This window comes from Gorilla gorilla, chromosome 9 (assembly GCF_029281585.2).
Source record: "Gorilla gorilla gorilla isolate KB3781 chromosome 9, NHGRI_mGorGor1-v2.1_pri, whole genome shotgun sequence".
NCBI lineage: Eukaryota > Metazoa > Chordata > Mammalia > Primates > Hominidae > Gorilla > Gorilla gorilla.
In genome coordinates, this window is record NC_073233.2 from 81,565,458 (window position 1) to 81,584,975 (window position 19,518).

Here is a 19,518-nt window from a genome sequence, read left to right on the forward strand (position 1 = left end):
GATATTTACTTTTACTTTTGAGGCAGTTTTTAGGTATTCAACTATATTGCTGTGTGAGTTCAAATTCCCCTCAGGGTATAGGCTACTAGTCTGGAAGGCACAAGGGACAAGACTGTCAAGGAGAGGAGGGGACAAGCTTTGGGGCAAAGAGTTCTAGGAACTATAAGCCCACATGTAATCACTCCCATTCAGTATCAGTATCATCCCCCCAAGCCACAACTTATTTCAGGGCCTTGCCTTTATTTCCATCGGCTTATTAGTGCTTTTGTACTGCCTTAATATTACTCTTGCAGACACCTGCACTAGTATTCTGGCCTGTGGCCTTCATTTTACGGTAAGGGGTTCAGCTATGGTTGTCCCAAGGCAGGGGTTGCCCTTTTCTCTGTAAAGGGCCAGATAGTAAACAGTTTTTTGGCTTTTAGGGCCATAAGGTCTGTGGCAGCTATTAAGCTCTGCCATTATAGTGGGAAAGTATGGCTGAGTTCCAATAAAACTTAATTTTTAAAACTGGTTCCAGGCTGCAATTGGTGGGAGGGCCACAGTTTGCTGGCTCCTGTCCCAAGGCAAAGGTATAGTTAGGAGTGAGGACGCAAAAGCAGAACTTAAGATGCTTTTCTTAATATGTCCTATTACTGCCTCCACCAGGGGATGTATCTTTCAAGTTGCAGCCCCTATCCCCCACCCCCCAACAATACCCCCATCAAAAAAAGAGTCTTTGACTCCCTAGGAGTTCCTCACATTTGTTGTTATTTTTCTGGATTCTGTCCATGTCTGCTTTAAAGGTCTTCCCAGAGAGGGAGAAGTAAATGCTAATTCACCATCTTGGCAGGAATGGGAAACCAGGTCAATAATTGTTTTCTTTCGTGTTTTATTTATATATTTTTGGCAGCAAAATTGTGTTTATTAAAAAAAAAAACCTGGACTATGAACACACTTCACTGCTTTGAAGAACTCCAAGCCAAATAAAAAGACCAATCAATATTAAAAGCAGTATAACTGGTTACTTTCTTAAAAATACATAAAAAGAATCAAATGCAACAGTGTAGGAAGACAATCACACCCATGTCAGAAGTCACAACTTCTTCCAAATAAAGAATATGACCCATCTGCCATATTGAATCAATATTTATTTCAGGACATGCCATGTCAAAATAAAACAAAGAGTCAACCCTTGCCTTTAACAATTATATTGTATTATAAAAGCACTTTACAACTCCATCCCATCTTTAAGTTACTGTTATGTGGGCTAATGATTATCTGTAAGCATTTCTCTATTCAGATCCATAATCCAAGTGCTCTCTGAATATTACAAGGTGACAATAAGTGGGAAGTGGAGGAGGAAGAGGAAAGAGAGGGGACTATGGTTCTCCCAGTTTAAGGTTTTGTTCCAATGAGGGGATGAGGAAGTATGAAGATATTTTTGTTGTCTTTTCATCTTTATACTGTGTTAAGTAATGCTTACAACATAAATTCAGCAGGCTTTTCCTGAGCTGTAACTCAGAGTTTTCGTCCTGCAAACAATGTATTTACAAATGTTTTTATTAGCTTACACAGCAATCTCACAATAACTAGTAAAGATTAAAAGGGCACACTCCTAGTATATTGGTTTGCAGTGTTTTAAGGGAAATACATATTGCCATGGTGAAGCTCTAAATAGATTCAACGAAACATCTGAAAATTGAAAGTTGTTTAAAAAAAAGGCAAAGAAATAAATATCACCAAAGAAAAAAGATTAATTGTAGCTTAAATATAAAACTAAATCACTAATTAAACTATACAGATCTAATACAAACCAAAACCAGCCTGAAAGACCCAACCTTAAAAAATGCTAAAAAATAAGGCATAAATCTGCATAATATTGAGTTTTATTTCCATTCTCTCCTTTCCCTCTACCATGTATGCTTTACCTGATCTGCCTCTAGGGGCTTACAAGAAAATGGTTTCCGGTTTCCGTCTTCAATTTGACCTCAAATGTCCTGAGCAAAGTTTTTGCTATTCTGCTGAGGGTTCTTTTGTTGGTAAGCTTTAGACATCATTATTTCTACTAATTCAGTAGTTTTGATTGTAGTGCCAAATTTAAATCTTCCACTGGTTCTTCTGGAAGGAATTAAACTTTTACAGTGCCTTGCCTGCATAGTATTTTTTTAAAAAAGAAAACCCAAGCAAAATCTATTGCTTAAAGAGGTTTCTTATTTTTTAAACAAACAGAATAACTCTTGACAATTTTAAAACCTTGGGAGAAACAGTTCATTAGAACTTCATTTTCTTAACATGAAGAATTAAATACTAAAAACCTGTTCTGAAGCACTTGGTTAATTTTCTCTCCCAGAGTCTAATAAAGCACATGTGAAAGAGCCATTTGTTTTAGTCAGAAATACATTTTATGTTCTTCTACTTGTAAGTACTCAGTATGTTCTTTAGGATTCATTTTGAAGATGCACCAGGAGCCTTTTCTCATTCAAGCACTGCCTACCATGATGGCTGAATTTTGACCTCAAAGAAGACAGTAATTTATATCAGTGCTCAAGAATAATTTTGGACATCTTGGTCCGTAGCCTACAGCAAGTGGTATCTGTAAAATTAAAGGATAATTCCAACGGGCTTGGTAGAACTGCTGCTTTGCCATCTCTTGTTTGTTTTGAGGAAGTGGGGGGAGGCTAGGTAAGAATAGGGAAATAGGGAATGGGGGTAAGTGAGAGGTGAGAAAAGCAAAGAGAGATAAAGTAGGCTGTGAACATACCGCTCGTTAACCAAGCCATACTCATACTGTTGAGATTTCCATCATTTTGAAGTACATTATCATAACATTAAAAAAGAAAAAAATGTTAAGAAAATGTATCTAATTTTTAAAGTTATCACTGGAATATGCTGAAATATTTTGGCTTTTTGTAAAATATAAATAATGAAGACACTGACTTTTGTTGTGCTTGTGAAGCTAATAGATCATCTCCACGAGACAGGCAGCAATGATGAATTGCAATACGTTATTACTGAAGGGAAAAGGTTCAAGCCAATATTCACACTGCAGTCAATGAAAGAGTAAGGGGGCCAAAGCAGTGAGCTTCTGAAGAAGGTTGAAGATGACAAGGGAGATTAGCAGGAACAGCCTCCTTCACTGACTGGTTGCTCCTGAGGCTTTTCCAGTTTTATGTCAATCACTGAAACAAAAGTTAAGAAGCCATAAATGGGAAAGTACAATTTCAATTCTTCCAAACACTAGAATTTCTGGGATGGCCCTTATATTCCTATTTGTCTTCAGAGCCTACACAGTCACTATTTTCTACATAGCCGCCTCACCATATAAGGTGCTCAAATGGAATAAACTTGTTTATATCTACTATATGCAACAAGGGTCAGAATGAGGTACAAGCTCTATTTATGGGTATCTATCCTAAGGAACTTATTCTACAGTGGCAAGAAGTGATATGAAGATGATGTTCCTCACAGAATCATCTCTAACATAAATCTGAAAATAGCCTACAAGATAGTTCCAACAGCAAAGGAAACATTTAATAAATAATGGGACTTCAAGCCGGGTGCCGTGGCTCATGCCTGTAATCCCAACACTTTGGGAGGTTGAGGCAGGCCGATCACCTGAGGTCAGGAGTTCAAGACCAGCCTGGCCAACATGGCGAAACCCCATCTCTACTAAAAATATAAAAATTAGCTGGGCATGGTGGCTCATGCCTGTAGTCCCAGCTACTTGGGAGGCTGAGGCAGGAGAATCACTTAAATTCAGGAGGCAGAGGTTGTGGTGAGCTGAGATTGCGCTGCTGCACTCCAGCCTGGGCGACAGAATGAGACTCCATCTCAAAAAAAAATGGCGGTGGGCGCGGGGACATACTTCAACTCAGTAGAACATTTTTTGTTGTTGTTGTTTTGTTTTTGAAACATTATGTTTTATGTTGTTGTTGTGTTTTTTGGGGGGAGGGGAATGGAGTTTCGATCCTGTTGCCCAGGCTGGAGTGCAATGGCGTGATCTCAGCTCACTGCAACCTCTGCCTCCTGGGTTCAAGCGATTCTCCTGCCTCAACCTCCTTAGTAGCTGGGATTACAGGCGTGCACTACCACGCCCAGGTAATTTTTTTATTTTTAGTAGAGACAAGGTTTCTCCATGTTGGTCAGGCTGGTCTCGAACTCCCAACCTCAGGTGATCCACCTGCCTTGGCCTCCCAAAGTGCTGGGATTACAGGCATAAGCCACCGCGCCCGGCCTGTTTTATGTTTTTTATGAAAACATATAACATTTACAAGTGGGAAGAGCTGAATACAAAGTGCTACAAACTATATGGCTTAATAAAAATGCCTGCATATGGAAATACACTAGAAGGTGAATATGAAACACTGAAAACATCAAATTAAAAATCCTTAGAATTAACTAATATTAGATGTTCCAATCCTTGGAAATGAACTAATATCATGTCCTGTTTCTGAAAGCAGAGGCTACAATAAAGCTCCACTCTATTTCTTGCCTGTGTCAAGTAGAAAGCTCAAGTGTTAGAAAAAGAAATGAAAATTTGATATTCCATGAGGAAAAAGCCTAGTCAATGGGACTCAAAATGAAGAGGCAAGGACACAGGGATTCTAAGAGTTTCCTGCTCATTTAAAAGCAAGCAAACAAACACAAAACCTCTCACTGATTAACAACGAGAAGCAGGCTGCAAAGGGTGCACTTGGATAACCAGACCTCATTTGCTATAGAAAACAAATGAATTTCTATGCCTTTAAGTCATCAGTTCCTGGTTGTAAAAGGCAATGGCACAATATTCTTTAGCCAAGCAAGCAGGGCTCTAAAGACTAGTGTTAATAATGAAAAATTTCCAATGAAATAAAAAGGATACTGTCTTCTCTGCTTCTGTCCTGTGTGCTTTCCATTCCCGGCAAAGCTGCTGCTACACGTCGAAAGAGCTGTGGGAAAGAGAGAAAAGTGATAACTGAGAGGGAACATTTAGCAAAGGGTACTGAGGTTTATGATCACTGTACAGTGAGCTGTCTAATGCTGGGCGCAGTGGCTCACACCTGTAATCCCAGCACTTTGGGACCCACCCGAGGTGGGCAGATCACTTGAGGTCAGGAGTTTGAGACCAGCTTGGGCAACATGGTGAAACTCTGTCTCTACAAAAAAAACACAAAAATTAGCCAGGCGTGGTGGCATACGCCTATAGTCCTAGGTACTGGAGAGGCTGAACCTGGAGGACTGCTTCAGCCCAGGAAGTGGAGGCTGCAGGGAGCTGAGATCACGCCACTGCACTCCAGCCCGGGCAACAGGGCGAGACTCTGTCTTTAAATAAATAAATAAATAATAAAATAAAATAAAATAAAATGTCTATTCATTCTATAAACGAGTATTATATAAAAAGCAATATACCAAATACAAAGAAGTATAAAGACATGATTCCTGTTTTTTTAACTGGTGAGATAAGACACGAACAAACAGCTATGAAATAAGCAGCAAAAATGTCATTTGAATAATAAATTATTACAGAAATGCAGAAAAAGGACAGATCATTCATTTAACAAAACTGTATAGTAGCATTCCTATCTTTCATATAAAGAGTGAGGTTCAGGGCTGGGCGCGGTGGCTCATGCCTGTAATCCCAGCACTTTGGGAGGCCAAGGGGTGTGGATCACGAGGTCAGGAGTTCAAGACCAGCCTGGACATGGTGAAACCCTGTCTCTACGGAAAATACAAAAATGAGCTGGGTGTGGTGGCACATGCCTGTAATCCCAGCTACTTGGGAGACTGAGGCAGGAGAATCACTTGAACCTGGGAGGCGGAGGTTGCAGTGAGCCAAGATCACACCACTGCATTCCAGCCTGGGCGACACAGCAAGACTTCTTCTTAGCGGGGGTGTGGGGGGGAGAGTTAGGTTCTGAAGTCAGTGTATAATATATTGTGAAAGTCAGTCCAGTCAAAATTATCCTTCATCATTCATTAGAAAAGCAGTATGTTAGAGATTAATACACCACCCCTCAAGTCCAACACAGCTGGCTTTTCTTCCATCATTGGAATGAGTGTCAGTGGGAGTGGCTGGCTTGTGTTTGAGGTATGAAGCTATGAAAAGTATCTTCAACAGGAGAAACGCACTCAAGCCTGGTGAGATGTTTACTTTTGAGAGGTATATGAGAACAGATACTGGAACAACAGTTTATACTTCTTATATTGTCCCAATCTTAGGCATACACCCACTGGGTACAACAGCCAGTGAAACTGCCTGATTATTTCAATTATTTATCTTTTAATTAAGCACACAGTGTAAACCCATAAATTAAATGCATATGTGCTGTAACTCCTTTGTACCAAGTACTTGCTTACTTGAGGCAGTGTATCAGGCAGCCTCATTCTGTGTCTTTGAGACACAGAAATGAACAAGAAAAAACAGTTTTTTAATTCAAGGAGCTCAAAATCTGGTAAAGGAGATACTCAAACAATTCTTTATATTACAATGTGATGCTACAAACAAAATAAGTGTAAAATGCTCTGAGAATACAGATGTAACAAGGTCCAACTCAGGAGGCTGAAAAAAATCTTTTAGGAGATAACATCTGAGTTGAGATTTAAAGGCAGTCTTAAAACCTCACTTGGCTGAAATAAATGCATAAAATGCTCAGGGTTTAAGTGCTCTATAAGTATTACTGAATTATGAATTAAACGAAGAAAGAACAGAATGCCTAGGACAGAGATAAGAGACTGGAACTACAACTAATATGTTTTAAAATGTATCAGGCCAGATGTGGTGGCTCACGCCTGTAATCTCAGCACTTTGGGAGGCCAAGGAAGGCGGATTACGAGGTCAAGTTCGAGACCAGCCTGGCCAACATGGTGAAACCCTGTCTCTACTAAGAATACAAAAATTAGCCAGGCGTGGTAGCGCATGCCCGTAATCCCAGCTACTCGGGAGGCTGAGGCAGAAGAATCGCTTGAACCCAGGAGCTGGAGGTTGCAGTGGACCGAGATCTTGCGACTGCACTGCAGCCTGGGCGACAGAGCAAGACTCTGTCTGGAAAAACAACACAAAAAAAATGTATAAAGGAGCAAATTGTAAAATTTTGATCTGGTAGACAAAAGCCTGATAGGGTAGGTGCAGGGATATGAAAATAGGGAAAACTCTAATTGTCTTGTTTCTATAAGGTTCAGTAGCTTTTTTAGAGATGTACCAAAATTAGGCTTTACCCCAATATTCAATCCACATCAGCTGTAAGACTTTGAATTGCGGAACACTTACCTTAACATCATTTCTGGTACACCATCAAAGATCATGTAGATGTATAAATTACCATCATGTCAAATCAATATAACATTAATTATATACGGTGGGTCCGTCTGGATTAATATGTGAATATTAGGTTTGAAACATAGATAAATATTCTAGCTGAGTGTGGCGACACGAGCTTGTAATCCCAGCTACTTGGAAGCCTGGGGTGGGAAAATCAAGCAATTGAGCCCAGAAGTTTGAGACCACCGGCAACACAGAGAGACCTTGTTTTAAAAAACAAACAAAAAACATTCTAAATATAAGAGTGAATGCTGCAACAATTAATGACTGTGAAAGCTGTTAATTTTATGAACAAAAAAATAAGTAGGCCGAGCACGGTGGCTCACGCCTGTAATCCCAGTACTTTGGGAGGCTGAGGTGGGCGGATCACGAGGTCAGGAGATCGAGACCATCTTGGCTAACACAGTGAAACCCCATCTCTACTAAAAATACACAAAATTAGCTGGGCATGATGGCACATGCCTGCAGTCCCAGCAACTAGGGAAGCTGAGGCAGGAGAACTGCTTGAACCTGGGAGGTGGAGGATGCAGTGAGCCAAGATGGTGCCACTGCACTCCAGCCTGGGCGACAGAGCGAGACTCCATCTCAAAGAAAAAAATCTTTATTTGAGAAGGGTCTTGCTCTGTCACCCAGGCTGGAGTACAGTGGCATGATCATAGCTCACTGCAGCCTTGACCTCCTGGGCTCAAGTGATCCTCCCACCTTGGCATTCCAAAGTGTTGGGATTACAGTTATGAACTATTATACCCCGTTTAAACCAGCAAGGGTTTCTAAAAGTTTAAGATAAGGTTAGGCAATCCTCATCTTTTTTATGAGCATTAAACAATGAATTAAAAGCAGAATATAAACTTTGTCAGCTCAAAATTTCATGCATTAGGAAAAACTCCAATGTCCATTAATAAACCAGCTTTCATCAAGACATAAAGAATACAGGGTATGAAGGAAAACATATTTTATAGAAATTGAGTCAAAAAAGTGTTCTCCCACCAATATCAGCTGAAAACTTGAAAATCACAATCTATTTATTATCACAAATAGGCAGTAAGTATAGTGACTACAGAAACAATCTAGTACCTGACAATGTGACACTCTATCAAACGTTAACAGCATTTTGGGGATACATTTTTTATTTTTGTATACAGAAATTCACTGCATAATAACGATATAGACCCATCTTTTTTTTTTTTTTTTTTGGAGATATGGTCTTGCTCTGTCACCCAAGCTGGAGTGCAGTGGCACAATCATGGCTCCCTGAGGTCTTGACCTCATGGACTTCAAGTAATCCTCCCACCTCAGCCTCCCAAGTAGCTGGGACTACAGGGGCATGCCACCACACCTGGCTAATTTTTGTATTTTTTTTGTAGAAAAGAGGTTTTGCCATGTTACCCAGGGTGGTCTCCAACTCCTGAGCTCAAGTGATCTGCCTACCTCAGCCTCCCAAAGTGCTGGGATTACAGGCATGCACCACCGCACCTGGTGGCACTATTTTTTTTAGATGCAGTCTCACTCTGTCACCTAGGCTGGAGTGCAGTGGCACAATCTCAGCTCGCCACAACCTCCGCCTCCTGGGTTCAAGTGATTCTCCTGCCTTATCCTTCCAAGTAGCTGGTACCACAGGTGTGCGCCACCACACCGGGCTAATTCTTGTATTTTTAGTAGAGATGGGGTTTCACCATGTTGGCCAGGCTAGTCTTAAACTCCTGACCTCAGGTGATCCACCCGCCTCAGCCTCCCAAAGTGCTGAGATTAAAGGCATGTGCCACTGTGACTGGACTGAAATGCCAATTTTGAAAGAAGTTCTACTATGGGTAAAATACTATGAAACAGCATTGCATGCTACAGAGAAATCATTCGTGATAGAAAGAATCGATCAATGCAGAAAACTACATTGTATTAATAGTATTATTTTAAGAAATTGCCACAGCCACTCCAGCCTTCAGCAACTACTACCCTGATCGGTCAGCAGGCATCAACATCAAGGCAAGACCTTCCAACAGCAAAAACATTATGATTTGCAGAAGGCTACGATCAGATGATCATTAGCATTTTTTAGTAATAAAGTATTTTTTAATTAAGATACGTACATTGTTGTTTTTTTTTTTTTTTTTTGAGACAGAGTTTTGCTATCTGTCCCCCAGGCTGGAGTGCAGTGGTACTATCTAGGCTTACTGCAACCTCTGCCTCCCAGGTTCAAGCGATTCTCCTGCCTCAGCCTCCTGAGTAGATGAGATTACAGGCATCGGCCACCACATCTGACCAAATTTTGTATTTTTAGTAGAGACAGGGGTTCGTTGTACTGGCCAGGCTGGTCTCGAACTCCTGACCTCAAGTGATCCATGCACCTTGGCCTCCCAAAGTGCTGTGATTACAGGCATGAGCCACCACGTGTGGCCAGATATGTACATTGTTTTTACAGACATAATGCTATTAATAGAGTACAGTATAGTATAAACATAACTCACACACATTGGAAACCAGAAAATTCATGTGACTCATTTTATTGATATATTCACTTTATTGTAGTGATCTAGAGCCAGACTGCAGTATCTCCGAGGTACACCTGTATGCAGTTTTGGCCTCAATGATTTTAACACCTGGCCATCTAGTCAGAATGTATATTCAGCACATTTCTCTTTCAGTAGAGATGAGGACAAAGGAAAAGAAGTGGCAAAGATTTCACAGGGAAGAGTTTCCTGAACACATGTTCACAGATAGAAAAGTACAAGGTATACTTAAGAATGCTTATGTAGTCCAGACTGGTTGGAGCACAGAATATGTAAAATAATTACAATAAGGATATATATATATTGGAGGCCAGACTGAGGAAGACCTTCCCTCACATCCTGTGGGTAAAGGAAGCCACTAAAAATAGTAGTTTGCTCTCAGATTTCCATCAATAATTCCATTGTCTTAATATGGCTAAAGAGATATACAAATCACATAGTGAAATTGAAAGGTATTAAGCAGAATGGCAAAAAGCAAAAAACTAAAAGGTAAAGTGTGGAGAGCAGTACAGTGTAGTAGTTAACAGCCTGGGCTTGGGCCCTAGGTAGGCCACTTAAGTGACAGATCATGTAATCTTCGTTCCTCTGTTCCCTGATGTGTAAGATGGGCTTAAAATAATAGTATACTTGCCTGATTAGATTATTGTGTAAGTTAAGGGAAATGATTATGCAAAGTGTTTAGTACTGACCTGCTATATAGAAAGTCTTTTTTTTTTTTTTTTTTGAGACAGAGTCTCGCTCTGTTGCCCAGGCTGGAGTGCAGTGGCATGATCTCAGCTCACTGCAACCTCTGCCTCCTGGGTTCAAGCTATTCTCCTGCCTCAGCCTCCCGAGTAGCTGGGACTACAGGTGCCTGCGCCACACCCGGCAAATTTTTTGCAATTTTAGTAGAGACAGTGTTTCACTGTGTTAGCCAGGATGGTCTCGATCTCCTGAGCTCATGATCCGCCTGCCTCAGCCTCCCAAAGTGCTGGGATTACAAGTGTGAGCCACCACGCCCGGACTGAAAGTCTTTTTTTTTTTTTTAAAGTAGCGACCAGGTGCGGTGCCTCACGCCTGTAATCCCAGGACTTTGGGAGGCCAAGACGGGTGGATCATCTGAGGTCAGGAGTTTGAGACCAGCCGGGCCAACATGGTGAAACCCCATCTCTATTAAAAATACAAAAAAAAAAAAAAAAAATAGCCAGGTGTGGTGGCAGATGCCTGTAATCCTAGCTACTTGGGAGGGTGAGGCAGGAGAATCGCTTGAACCGGGGAGGTGGAGGTTGCAGTGAGCCGAGATTATGCCACTGCACTCCAGCCCAGGCAACAAGAGTGAAACTCCGTCTCAAAAAAAAAAAAAAAAAAGCAGCTTTATTTCTACCAGAGACAATAACTCTATCAGAGATAAATGAACTCATGGGCCTGCAGGCTTGGGGAACAGAGAATTTTGCCAAATGTTATACAATTCTGCAGTGAATTCTAGGACTAGAACAAAACACCCACAGGCTCAATTCTGCTTTAAAAAGGAACTATAAAAAACTGGTGGGAAAGATGTGGGGGTTGGGGGAGACCTTTTAAAAATATTACAGCAGAGCTGAAACTTCCGTACTTAGGAATATCTAGAAATTGTCCCCATAATATTACAACTTGCTTCTGACATGAAATATTTATTAAACTGCTTGCCTATTCAAGATGCATAATCTTTTCGGCTCTTAAGAATACCAGGTTTAGGCTGGGTGCAGTGGCTCACGCCTGTAATCCCAGGACTTTGGGAGGCAAAGGTGGGGGGATCATTTGAGGTCAGGAGTTCGACCAGCTTGGCCAACATGGTGAAACTCCATCTCTACTAAAAATACAAAAATTGGCTGGGTGTGGTGGCAGGCACCTGTAATCCCAGCTACTCAGGAGGCTAAGGTAGTAAAATCGCTTGAACCCGGGAGGCGGAGGTTGCAGTGACCCGGAGATCGTGCCACTGCACTCCAGCCTAGATGACAGAGTGAGACTGTCTCAAAACAAAAACCAGGTTTATTATCAGCTAGCTTGAAAACCGAAAATCTTTTCAAGAGGGAGGCATAGGAAAGGTTTGGCTACTTTCTGAGTAGAGCTTGTGAAAATGGAATAAAATTAGGTTTCCAAGTTTTCAGACTTTTAATTAATGAAAATAGGTTCTCTTTAGTGAAAAGTACATAACTAACAAAGTATTCCAGGGCAAGTACTGCTATATTCACATATCTACCTATTTTCATTATATATATACATATACTGCTTCATAACATCTATTTTAACATTCCTTAACATATGGTCCAGCAGTTCTACTTGGGGGTATATATTCAAAAGAATTGAAAGCAGTAAACAGATATTTGCACACCAATGTTCATGGCAGCATTATTGACAACAGCCAAAAGGTAGAAACAACCCACGTGCTATATATGTAAATATATATTATATATTATACATAGTATATCCATAAAATGCAGTATTATTCTGCCTTAAAAAGGAAAGAAATTCTGACACCTACTACAATATGGATGAATCTTGAGGACATTATGCAAGTGAAACAAGTCACACACAAAGGAACAAATACTGTATGAGTTCACTTATATGAGATACCTAGAGTAATCAAATTCACAGACACAAAGTAGAATGGCTGGCTGTCAATGGCTGGGGGAAGGGGGAAATGAGGAGTTATTATTTAATGGGTACAGAATGTCAATTTTACAAGAATGAAAAGGATTCTGGATGGATAGCGGTGATTTTTGCACAACAGTGTGAATGTACTTAAAAAAAATCCTATTTTGTCTACAGAAAATGGATACAATCTTAGGATAATGAACACAATCTTAGGCACAAACTCTTGGGCTCAAGCAATCCTCTCATCTTGGCCTCCCAAAATGCTGGGATTTTAGGTGTGAGCCACTGTGCCCAGCCCAAGAGAGGCACTCGCTAAATATTTTCTGGACTAGTCTATTTTTTCTCCATTCCTATTGTCATTATTCATTGTTGAAAAGTACACGGGGCCAGGCATTGTGGCTCATGCCACTCGTAATCCCAGCACTTTGGGAGGCCGAGGTGGGCGGATCACCTGAGGTTAGGAGTTCCAGGCCAGCCTGGCTAACATGATGAAACCCCGTTTCTTCTAAAAATACAAAATATTAGCCAGGTGTGGTGACCGATGCCTGTAATCCCAGCTACTTGGGAGGATGAGGCAGGAGAATTGCTTGAACCCGGGAGGCGGAGGTTGCAGTGAGCCGAGATTGCACCACTGCACTCCAGCTTGGGCAACAAGAGGGAAACTCCATCTCGAGAAAAAAAAAGAAGTCACAGATGTTACCTTATAGACTGTCACTTAATTTGGATTTGCTTGTTGCTTCCTAATGTTTAGTTTTACCTTACTCACTTTTTGTCAGTAATACTACAGAAGAGATAGTGTCTTTCTTAGTGTATCATATCAGGAGGCACCTTATGCTGGTTTGTGCCCTTACTGGGTGAAGTGAATTTTAGCCACTTGGTTAAATTAAGGTGGAGCTGGTCAAGTTTCTTCACTGCCAAATTACCAACTTTCCTTTTGTGATTAATGAGAGGAGATTCTTTGCAGTTATGTATATCTCTTATTATTCTTTGTCAAATTTTCACTTTAAGGTTTTAATATCAATTGGTGATTTTTGCCCAAATAAATCATTACTGTGACATCTGAAAAAAGATTACTAAACATCCTTTCATTGTCTCATGGTCTGCTGAACTCTGGAGCTAGGCTGGGTCAGTAGGGCTGTGCAGTGCCTCTTGCGCCTGTCTCTGTCTCTTGAAGTCCTATTTACCATCTCTGGAAGGCTTAGTTTGCAGTCTCAACAGCGGGGTAGACTCCCAGGAAGAGAGAGAGAGATTTGAGCCTAGTTGATGATATATAAAATACAATGAATTTGTCTCTGTGTCCATCACGTTCTGGCTCCGGAGAAATAAGAGAATTGCTAATGAGTTGGTGCCATTCTGTGTACTTTCTATATCTTGAACTCTTAAGAGATCTTGTCCCTGGGTCTTCTGCTAAGGATTTACCACCTGACTCTAGTATAGTATCACATTACAGATAAAGGAAATCAAAATATCTTACCCCCAAATAACATTCTTTTTGCCATAAATAGCCCCGCAAAGGGCCACTTGTGAAGAGAAAACTTGCATCTGTAAAACATTTCTATTTACATAAGTAGATTTTTCCCCTTCCAGGTTCTCCCAATCCTGAAGAGATTAACTCAGAGTCTAGCAACTTTTAAAGGTCTAAATAAGAAACACTTGCCACCAGGCAGTGGCTCACTCTTGTAATCCCAGCACTTTGGGAAGCCGAGGTGGTTGGATCATTTGAGCCCAGGAGTTCCAGACCACCCTGGGCAACACAGGGAGACCTTGTCTCTATAAAAAATTAGCCAGGTGTGGTGGTAGGCTCCTGTAGTCCAAGCTATTCAGGAGGCTGGGGTGGGAAGAGCATTTGAGCCCACAAGTTGAGGCTGTAGTGAGCTGTGATTATGCCACTGCACTCCAGCCTGGAAGACAGAGGGAGACCCTGTCTCAAGAAAAAAAAAAAATTGCTTCTAAGGGCAGCCACCCATGAGACTTCATTTACATCAGCGATCCCCAACCTTTTTGGCACCAGGGACCGGTTTCCTGTAAGACAATTTTTCCATGGACTGGGGTGCAGATAGTTTTGGGATGAAACTGTTCCACCTCTGATTTTCAGGCATTACTTAGATTCTTGTAAGGAGTGTGCAACCTAGATCCCTCCAGTGTGCAGTTCACAATAGTGTTTATGCTCCTAGGAGAATATCATGTTGCCATTGATCTGACAGGAGGCAGAGCTCAGGCTGTAATGCTGGCTTACCCGCTGCTCATCTCCTGCTGTGTGGGTTGGTTCCTAACAGGCCACGGACCAGTACTGGGCTGTGGCCCAAGGGTTGGGGACCCCTGACCTACACTGTAATAACCTTGGTCTCCACAACCTTTTATCTTAGCCTAGACACTCCTTTCTATTGATTCCAGGTCTTCAGATAACTCTTTCAACCAACTGCCACTCAGAAAATCTCTGAATCCACTTATGACCTACAAGTTCCCCTCAACCCCCACCACCACTTTGGGTTGTCCTACCTTTCCAGACCAAACCAATGTCTATGTCATATGTACCGACTGAGGTCTTATGTTTCCCTAAAATGTATAAAACCAAGCTGTAACCCAACTACTTTGGGCAGATGTTCTCAGAATCTCTTGACTGTGCCTCTGTGGAGGTTGCAGTGAGTGGACATTGCACCACTGCACCCCAGTCTGGGCAACACAGTGAGACTCCGTCTCAAAAAAAAAAAAAAAAGACCGACTCAGGCATGATCACTCATATTTGGCTCAAAATAGACCTCTTTAAATATTCTACAGTTTGGCTTTTTTTGTCAACACTCTGGAGGAGTGGAAAACTTCTTTTCACATGGTGTAAGGCAGAAAGGGTAAAAGCCTATTTCCATAATTTAATACAGCATTTAATGTGCATACAGAAAGAGCATAGAATACAAGCCCAGAAAGAAACTCTACTATTAACTACCCCATTATTACAGCTTTGTAATCTCAAGGATATTTACTATCTCTAATTCTTAGATTCATTCTAATAAAAAGGGGATACAGTTGTGAAGTTCAAAGGACACAATGATGATGCTTCTCCTTGGAATACCCTCCCAGTTCAATTTGCCTAGCTGACACTCATCCTTCAGGACCCATTCCCTGATAACTCCTTAAAAGCTTCTCTAACTCACTCCCCAGTTCCTTAAATCTTCTCCCTCCTGTCTAATAAAATCTTTTTAAAAAATACACTGTCTCACTGTGTTGCCAGGCTGGAGTGCAATGAAAATGTGATCATAACTCATGATAGCCTTGAACTCCTGGGTTCAAGCAATCCTCCTGCCTCAGCCTCCTGAGTAGCTAGGACTACAGGGATGTGCCAAGGCACCCAGCTAATTCTTTTTTTTTTTTTTTTTTTAACATTTTCAAATAATTTATTAGGAATTTAAAACTGAAAATAAAACCTGGAAAAAGAAGTTACAGATGTGGAGAGAAGAGACACCAGAGGGTGGTAACTTGCTGGCTTCGAAATACCATGTAACATCTTAAAAAAAAAAAAAAAAAAAAAAACAAATCAGCAAACGGAATTCCAGGGTTCTGAGCCCATGGTTGGGTCCAGTGGGGTGGAAGGGTCCGGGTATGGGGGACAGGGAAGCTAAGTGTCTCAGGACTCAGCTCAAACGTGTAGAAAATTAAAAATAAAAACCAACAAAATGCAGCTTCTTTTATTAGGAAACATTAAAAAAAAAAAACCCAAAACACGAACGAACAGCCACGCATCTCGGTAACAAAGATTACTGCTTTGTGTTCTCAGGCCTGATAGGTTAAGCACCTCACACAGACAATTAACTCTCCAAAGGCGGGGTTTTTGGGGGTGGGGGGGCGATGCTGGGGAAGAGAGCTCAGGCCCTGGGCCTTAGAACTAGGGGACAGGGACACACAGAAAGGGGATGGCAGTGAGTAGGCCTTGGGCCTGCCACGCCAGCCAGGCCACTGTTAATGAAGGTCCAATGCCCTGAACTTCTCTTTTTTCCTTAGAAGGGGGCTCTGGGGTGAGGGGCTGCCAAGGGACTCTGGCTGTGGGGTCATCCTGGTGGGAAACTTCAGTGAGAGAATGTGGGGGTTCCCTGAGACGCCTTTTGCTTTCTCCTGGGGTCTGCCCTCGCCAGAGCATCCCCTCGGCACCCAGCTAATTCTTTATTTTTTGTAGGGATGGGGGTCTTGCTGTATTGCCATGGTCTCAAACTCCTGGCCTCCCAAAGTGTTGGGATCACAGGCATGAGCTACCACGCCCAGCACTAAAATATATACTCCAAGTAGCACCAGCAGTTCTTTCAGAGTTATTTACTGCACTGATTGTAATAGCCTATTTTTACTTCTCTATCTTTCCCTCTAGACTTTAAACTTCTGGAGAGCAAGGCTCTCATTTCATCTTTGTTATCCCAGTATCTGACATGCAGTAGATATTTTTCAAAATGTTAGCTAAAACAATAATTAAGGGGTGTGAAAACACATTAGGAAGCAAAAAGTGGCCAGGCACGGTGGCTCACGCTTGTAATCCCAGCACTTTGGGAGGCCGAGGCAGGCGGATGACCTGAGGTCAGGAGTTCAAGACTAGCCTGGCCAATATGGGGAAACCCCGTCTCTACTAAAAATACACACGCACACAAAAAAATTAGCTGGGCGTGGTGGCTTGTGCCTGTAGTCCCAGCTACTAGGGAGGCTGAGGCAGGAGAAGCACTTGAACCTGGGAGGCAGAGGTTGCAGTGAGCCGAGATCACATCACTGCACTCCGGCCTGGGTGACAAGAGCAAAACTCTAGTCTCCAAAAAAAAGAAAGCAAAAAGTGCAGTACAAATGTTTATATTAGTGCCTTTACTTGCGGCTGTTGGGTACCTATTGAACGTTAATTGTCAGATTAATTCTTTGGGTATAACTATCCACAATACTACTCAGCAGACCAACACAGACTTAAGAGAGCTTATTTTCATATCAAGTCAAAGAAAATCTGGCAATATTTATGCCCACTGAATCCTCCTGACCTCAAAAACAGAGCAAAAAAAGAAATCAAGGCCAGGCGCAGTGGCTCACGCCTGTAATCCCAGCACTTTGGGAGGCCGAGGTGGGCGGATCATGAGGTCAGGAAATCAAGACCATCCTGGCTAACACGGTGAAACCCTGTCTCTACTAAAAATACAAAAAAAAAAAAAAAAAAAAAAAATTAGCTGGGCGTGTTGGCAGGCGCCTGTAGTCCCAGCTACTAGGGAGGCTGAGGCAGGAGAATGGCTTGAACCCAGGAGGTGGAGCTTGCAGTGAGCCGAGATTGCGCCACTGCACTCCAGCCTGGGCTACAGAGCGAGACTGTCTCAAAAACAAAACAAAACAAAAAAACAAAAAACAAAAAAAGCCAATTATGAGTATCTTCAATTAAATATAAAAAAAGGATTTAATGGCTGGGCACAGAGGCAGATCACCTGAGGTCAGGAGTTCAAGACCAGCCTGGCCAACATGGTGAAATTCCATCTCTACTAAAAATACAAAAATTAGCCAGGCGTGGTGGCACACGCCTGTAATCCCAGCTACTCAGAAGGCTCAAGCAGAAGAATTGCTTGAACCTGGGAGGCAGAGGTTGCAGTGAGCTGAGATCATGCCACTGTACTCCGGCCTGGATGACAGAGCAAGACTCCGTCTCCAAAAAAAAATAAATAAATAAATAAAGGATTTAAGGATTTAATTAACATAAGCAAATATAATTGGAATGAATGAAAGTTAAGAGACCAAAAGATTAACCAGTAGGTACATGAATCAGAGAAATATGTGTTTAAAGAAAGCAACAGGACCAGATGCAGTGGCTCACGCCTGCAATCCCAGCACTTTGGGAGGCTGAGGCGGGTGGATCACTTGGAGTGTAGGAGTTTGAGACCAGCCTGGGCAACATAGCAAGACTCTGTCTTTTTTTTTTTTTAAAAAGAAGAAAGAAAAGAAAGCGACAGGCTGGGCGCTGTGGCTTATGCATATAATCCCAGTACTTTGGGAGCCCAAGGCAGGAGATCACTTGAGCTCAGGGGTTCAAGACCAGCCTAGTAACATAGTGAGACCTCGTCTCTACTAAAAATTTAAAAAATCAGGTGTGGTGGTGGACGACTGTAGTCCCTACTTGGGAGGCTGAAGTAGGAGGACTGCTTGAGCCCAGGAGGTGGAGGCTACAGTGAGTTATGTGGCGCCATTGCACTCCAGCTTGAGACTGTTTCGAAAAAAAAAGCTAGGTAAGAGTAATAGGTTAAAGTGATCCCACAGGCCCTCCCCCATCCTTATTTTTAACTTTGAAAGTTATTAGAAATACCTCAGGAAAGCTTTCTTGAAAGGTTATGTGCGAAGTCTTTCCCTCTAGACTAGTGGTTCTCAATACCAATGCGGCATCAGAATTACCTGGGAAGCTTAAAAACAAACAAAACTCCAGATGCTTGGGCCTCACCCTCAAAGACTGATTCAACTGATGTGGGGTGGGGCTGAGCCATTCGTGTTTTATTCAAATATCTCTGGATGATTCTAATGTGCAGCTAGGGTTAAGAACCAATGCTGTAATAACAATTTGTAAGGGTGTGAAACAATCAAATCAAAGAAGGGAAGAAAAGACACTGAGTACTTACACTGTTGTAATGTTTACGTATTTTCTCATTTTAATCCTCTTATTTGTGAGGAAAATGTTAATAACCCCATTTTAAACAAATCTAAGGCTAAAGAATTTGCCATAGACCAAATAAATGGCAGAGCTGAGATTCCAAAGCTCGTATTTTTTATAATACCTAAGCTGCCTAGTGTAAATGGAGTATTTTTTATATGGAAAGCACTGTGAAAGGGCTATGTGAAGAAACAGCTAATAATCTTGGGTAAGAAGAATTTGTTTTGTAAAATACTATTACACATAAATGACAGACATAAAAAGCGAATCCATTTTTTTACAACAAAAATTTTAGGCTGCGTGCAGTGGCTCATGCCTGTAATCCCAGCACTTTGGGAGGCCAAGATGGGATGATCACTTGGGCCCAGAAGTTTGAGATCAGCCTGGGAATAAGGAGATCCTGTCTCTACAGAAAATTAATTTAAAAATATACCAGGTCAGGCACAGTGGCTCATGCCTATAATTCATGCTGGAATTTTGTTCTCATC

General features: G+C 41.7%; 1 protein-coding gene across 2 annotated transcripts in view; it reads right to left on the reverse strand.

The window, feature by feature from the left end:
* Window positions 1–1,107: 1,107 nt before the first annotated feature.
* RAB6A (RAB6A, member RAS oncogene family) overlaps window positions 1,108–19,518 on the reverse strand; it is an 85,323-nt gene continuing 66,912 nt past the window's right edge. For both annotated transcript variants that reach the window (XM_019036626.4, XM_019036625.4), the window contains exons 7-8: window positions 4,841–4,907; window positions 1,108–3,158 (exon numbers count right to left, since the gene is read on the reverse strand). In XM_019036626.4, the coding sequence (XP_018892171.1) occupies window positions 3,094–3,158; window positions 4,841–4,907 (132 nt within the window). In that variant the 3' untranslated portion in view covers window positions 1,108–3,093. The remainder of the gene's footprint in view (window positions 3,159–4,840; window positions 4,908–19,518) is intronic.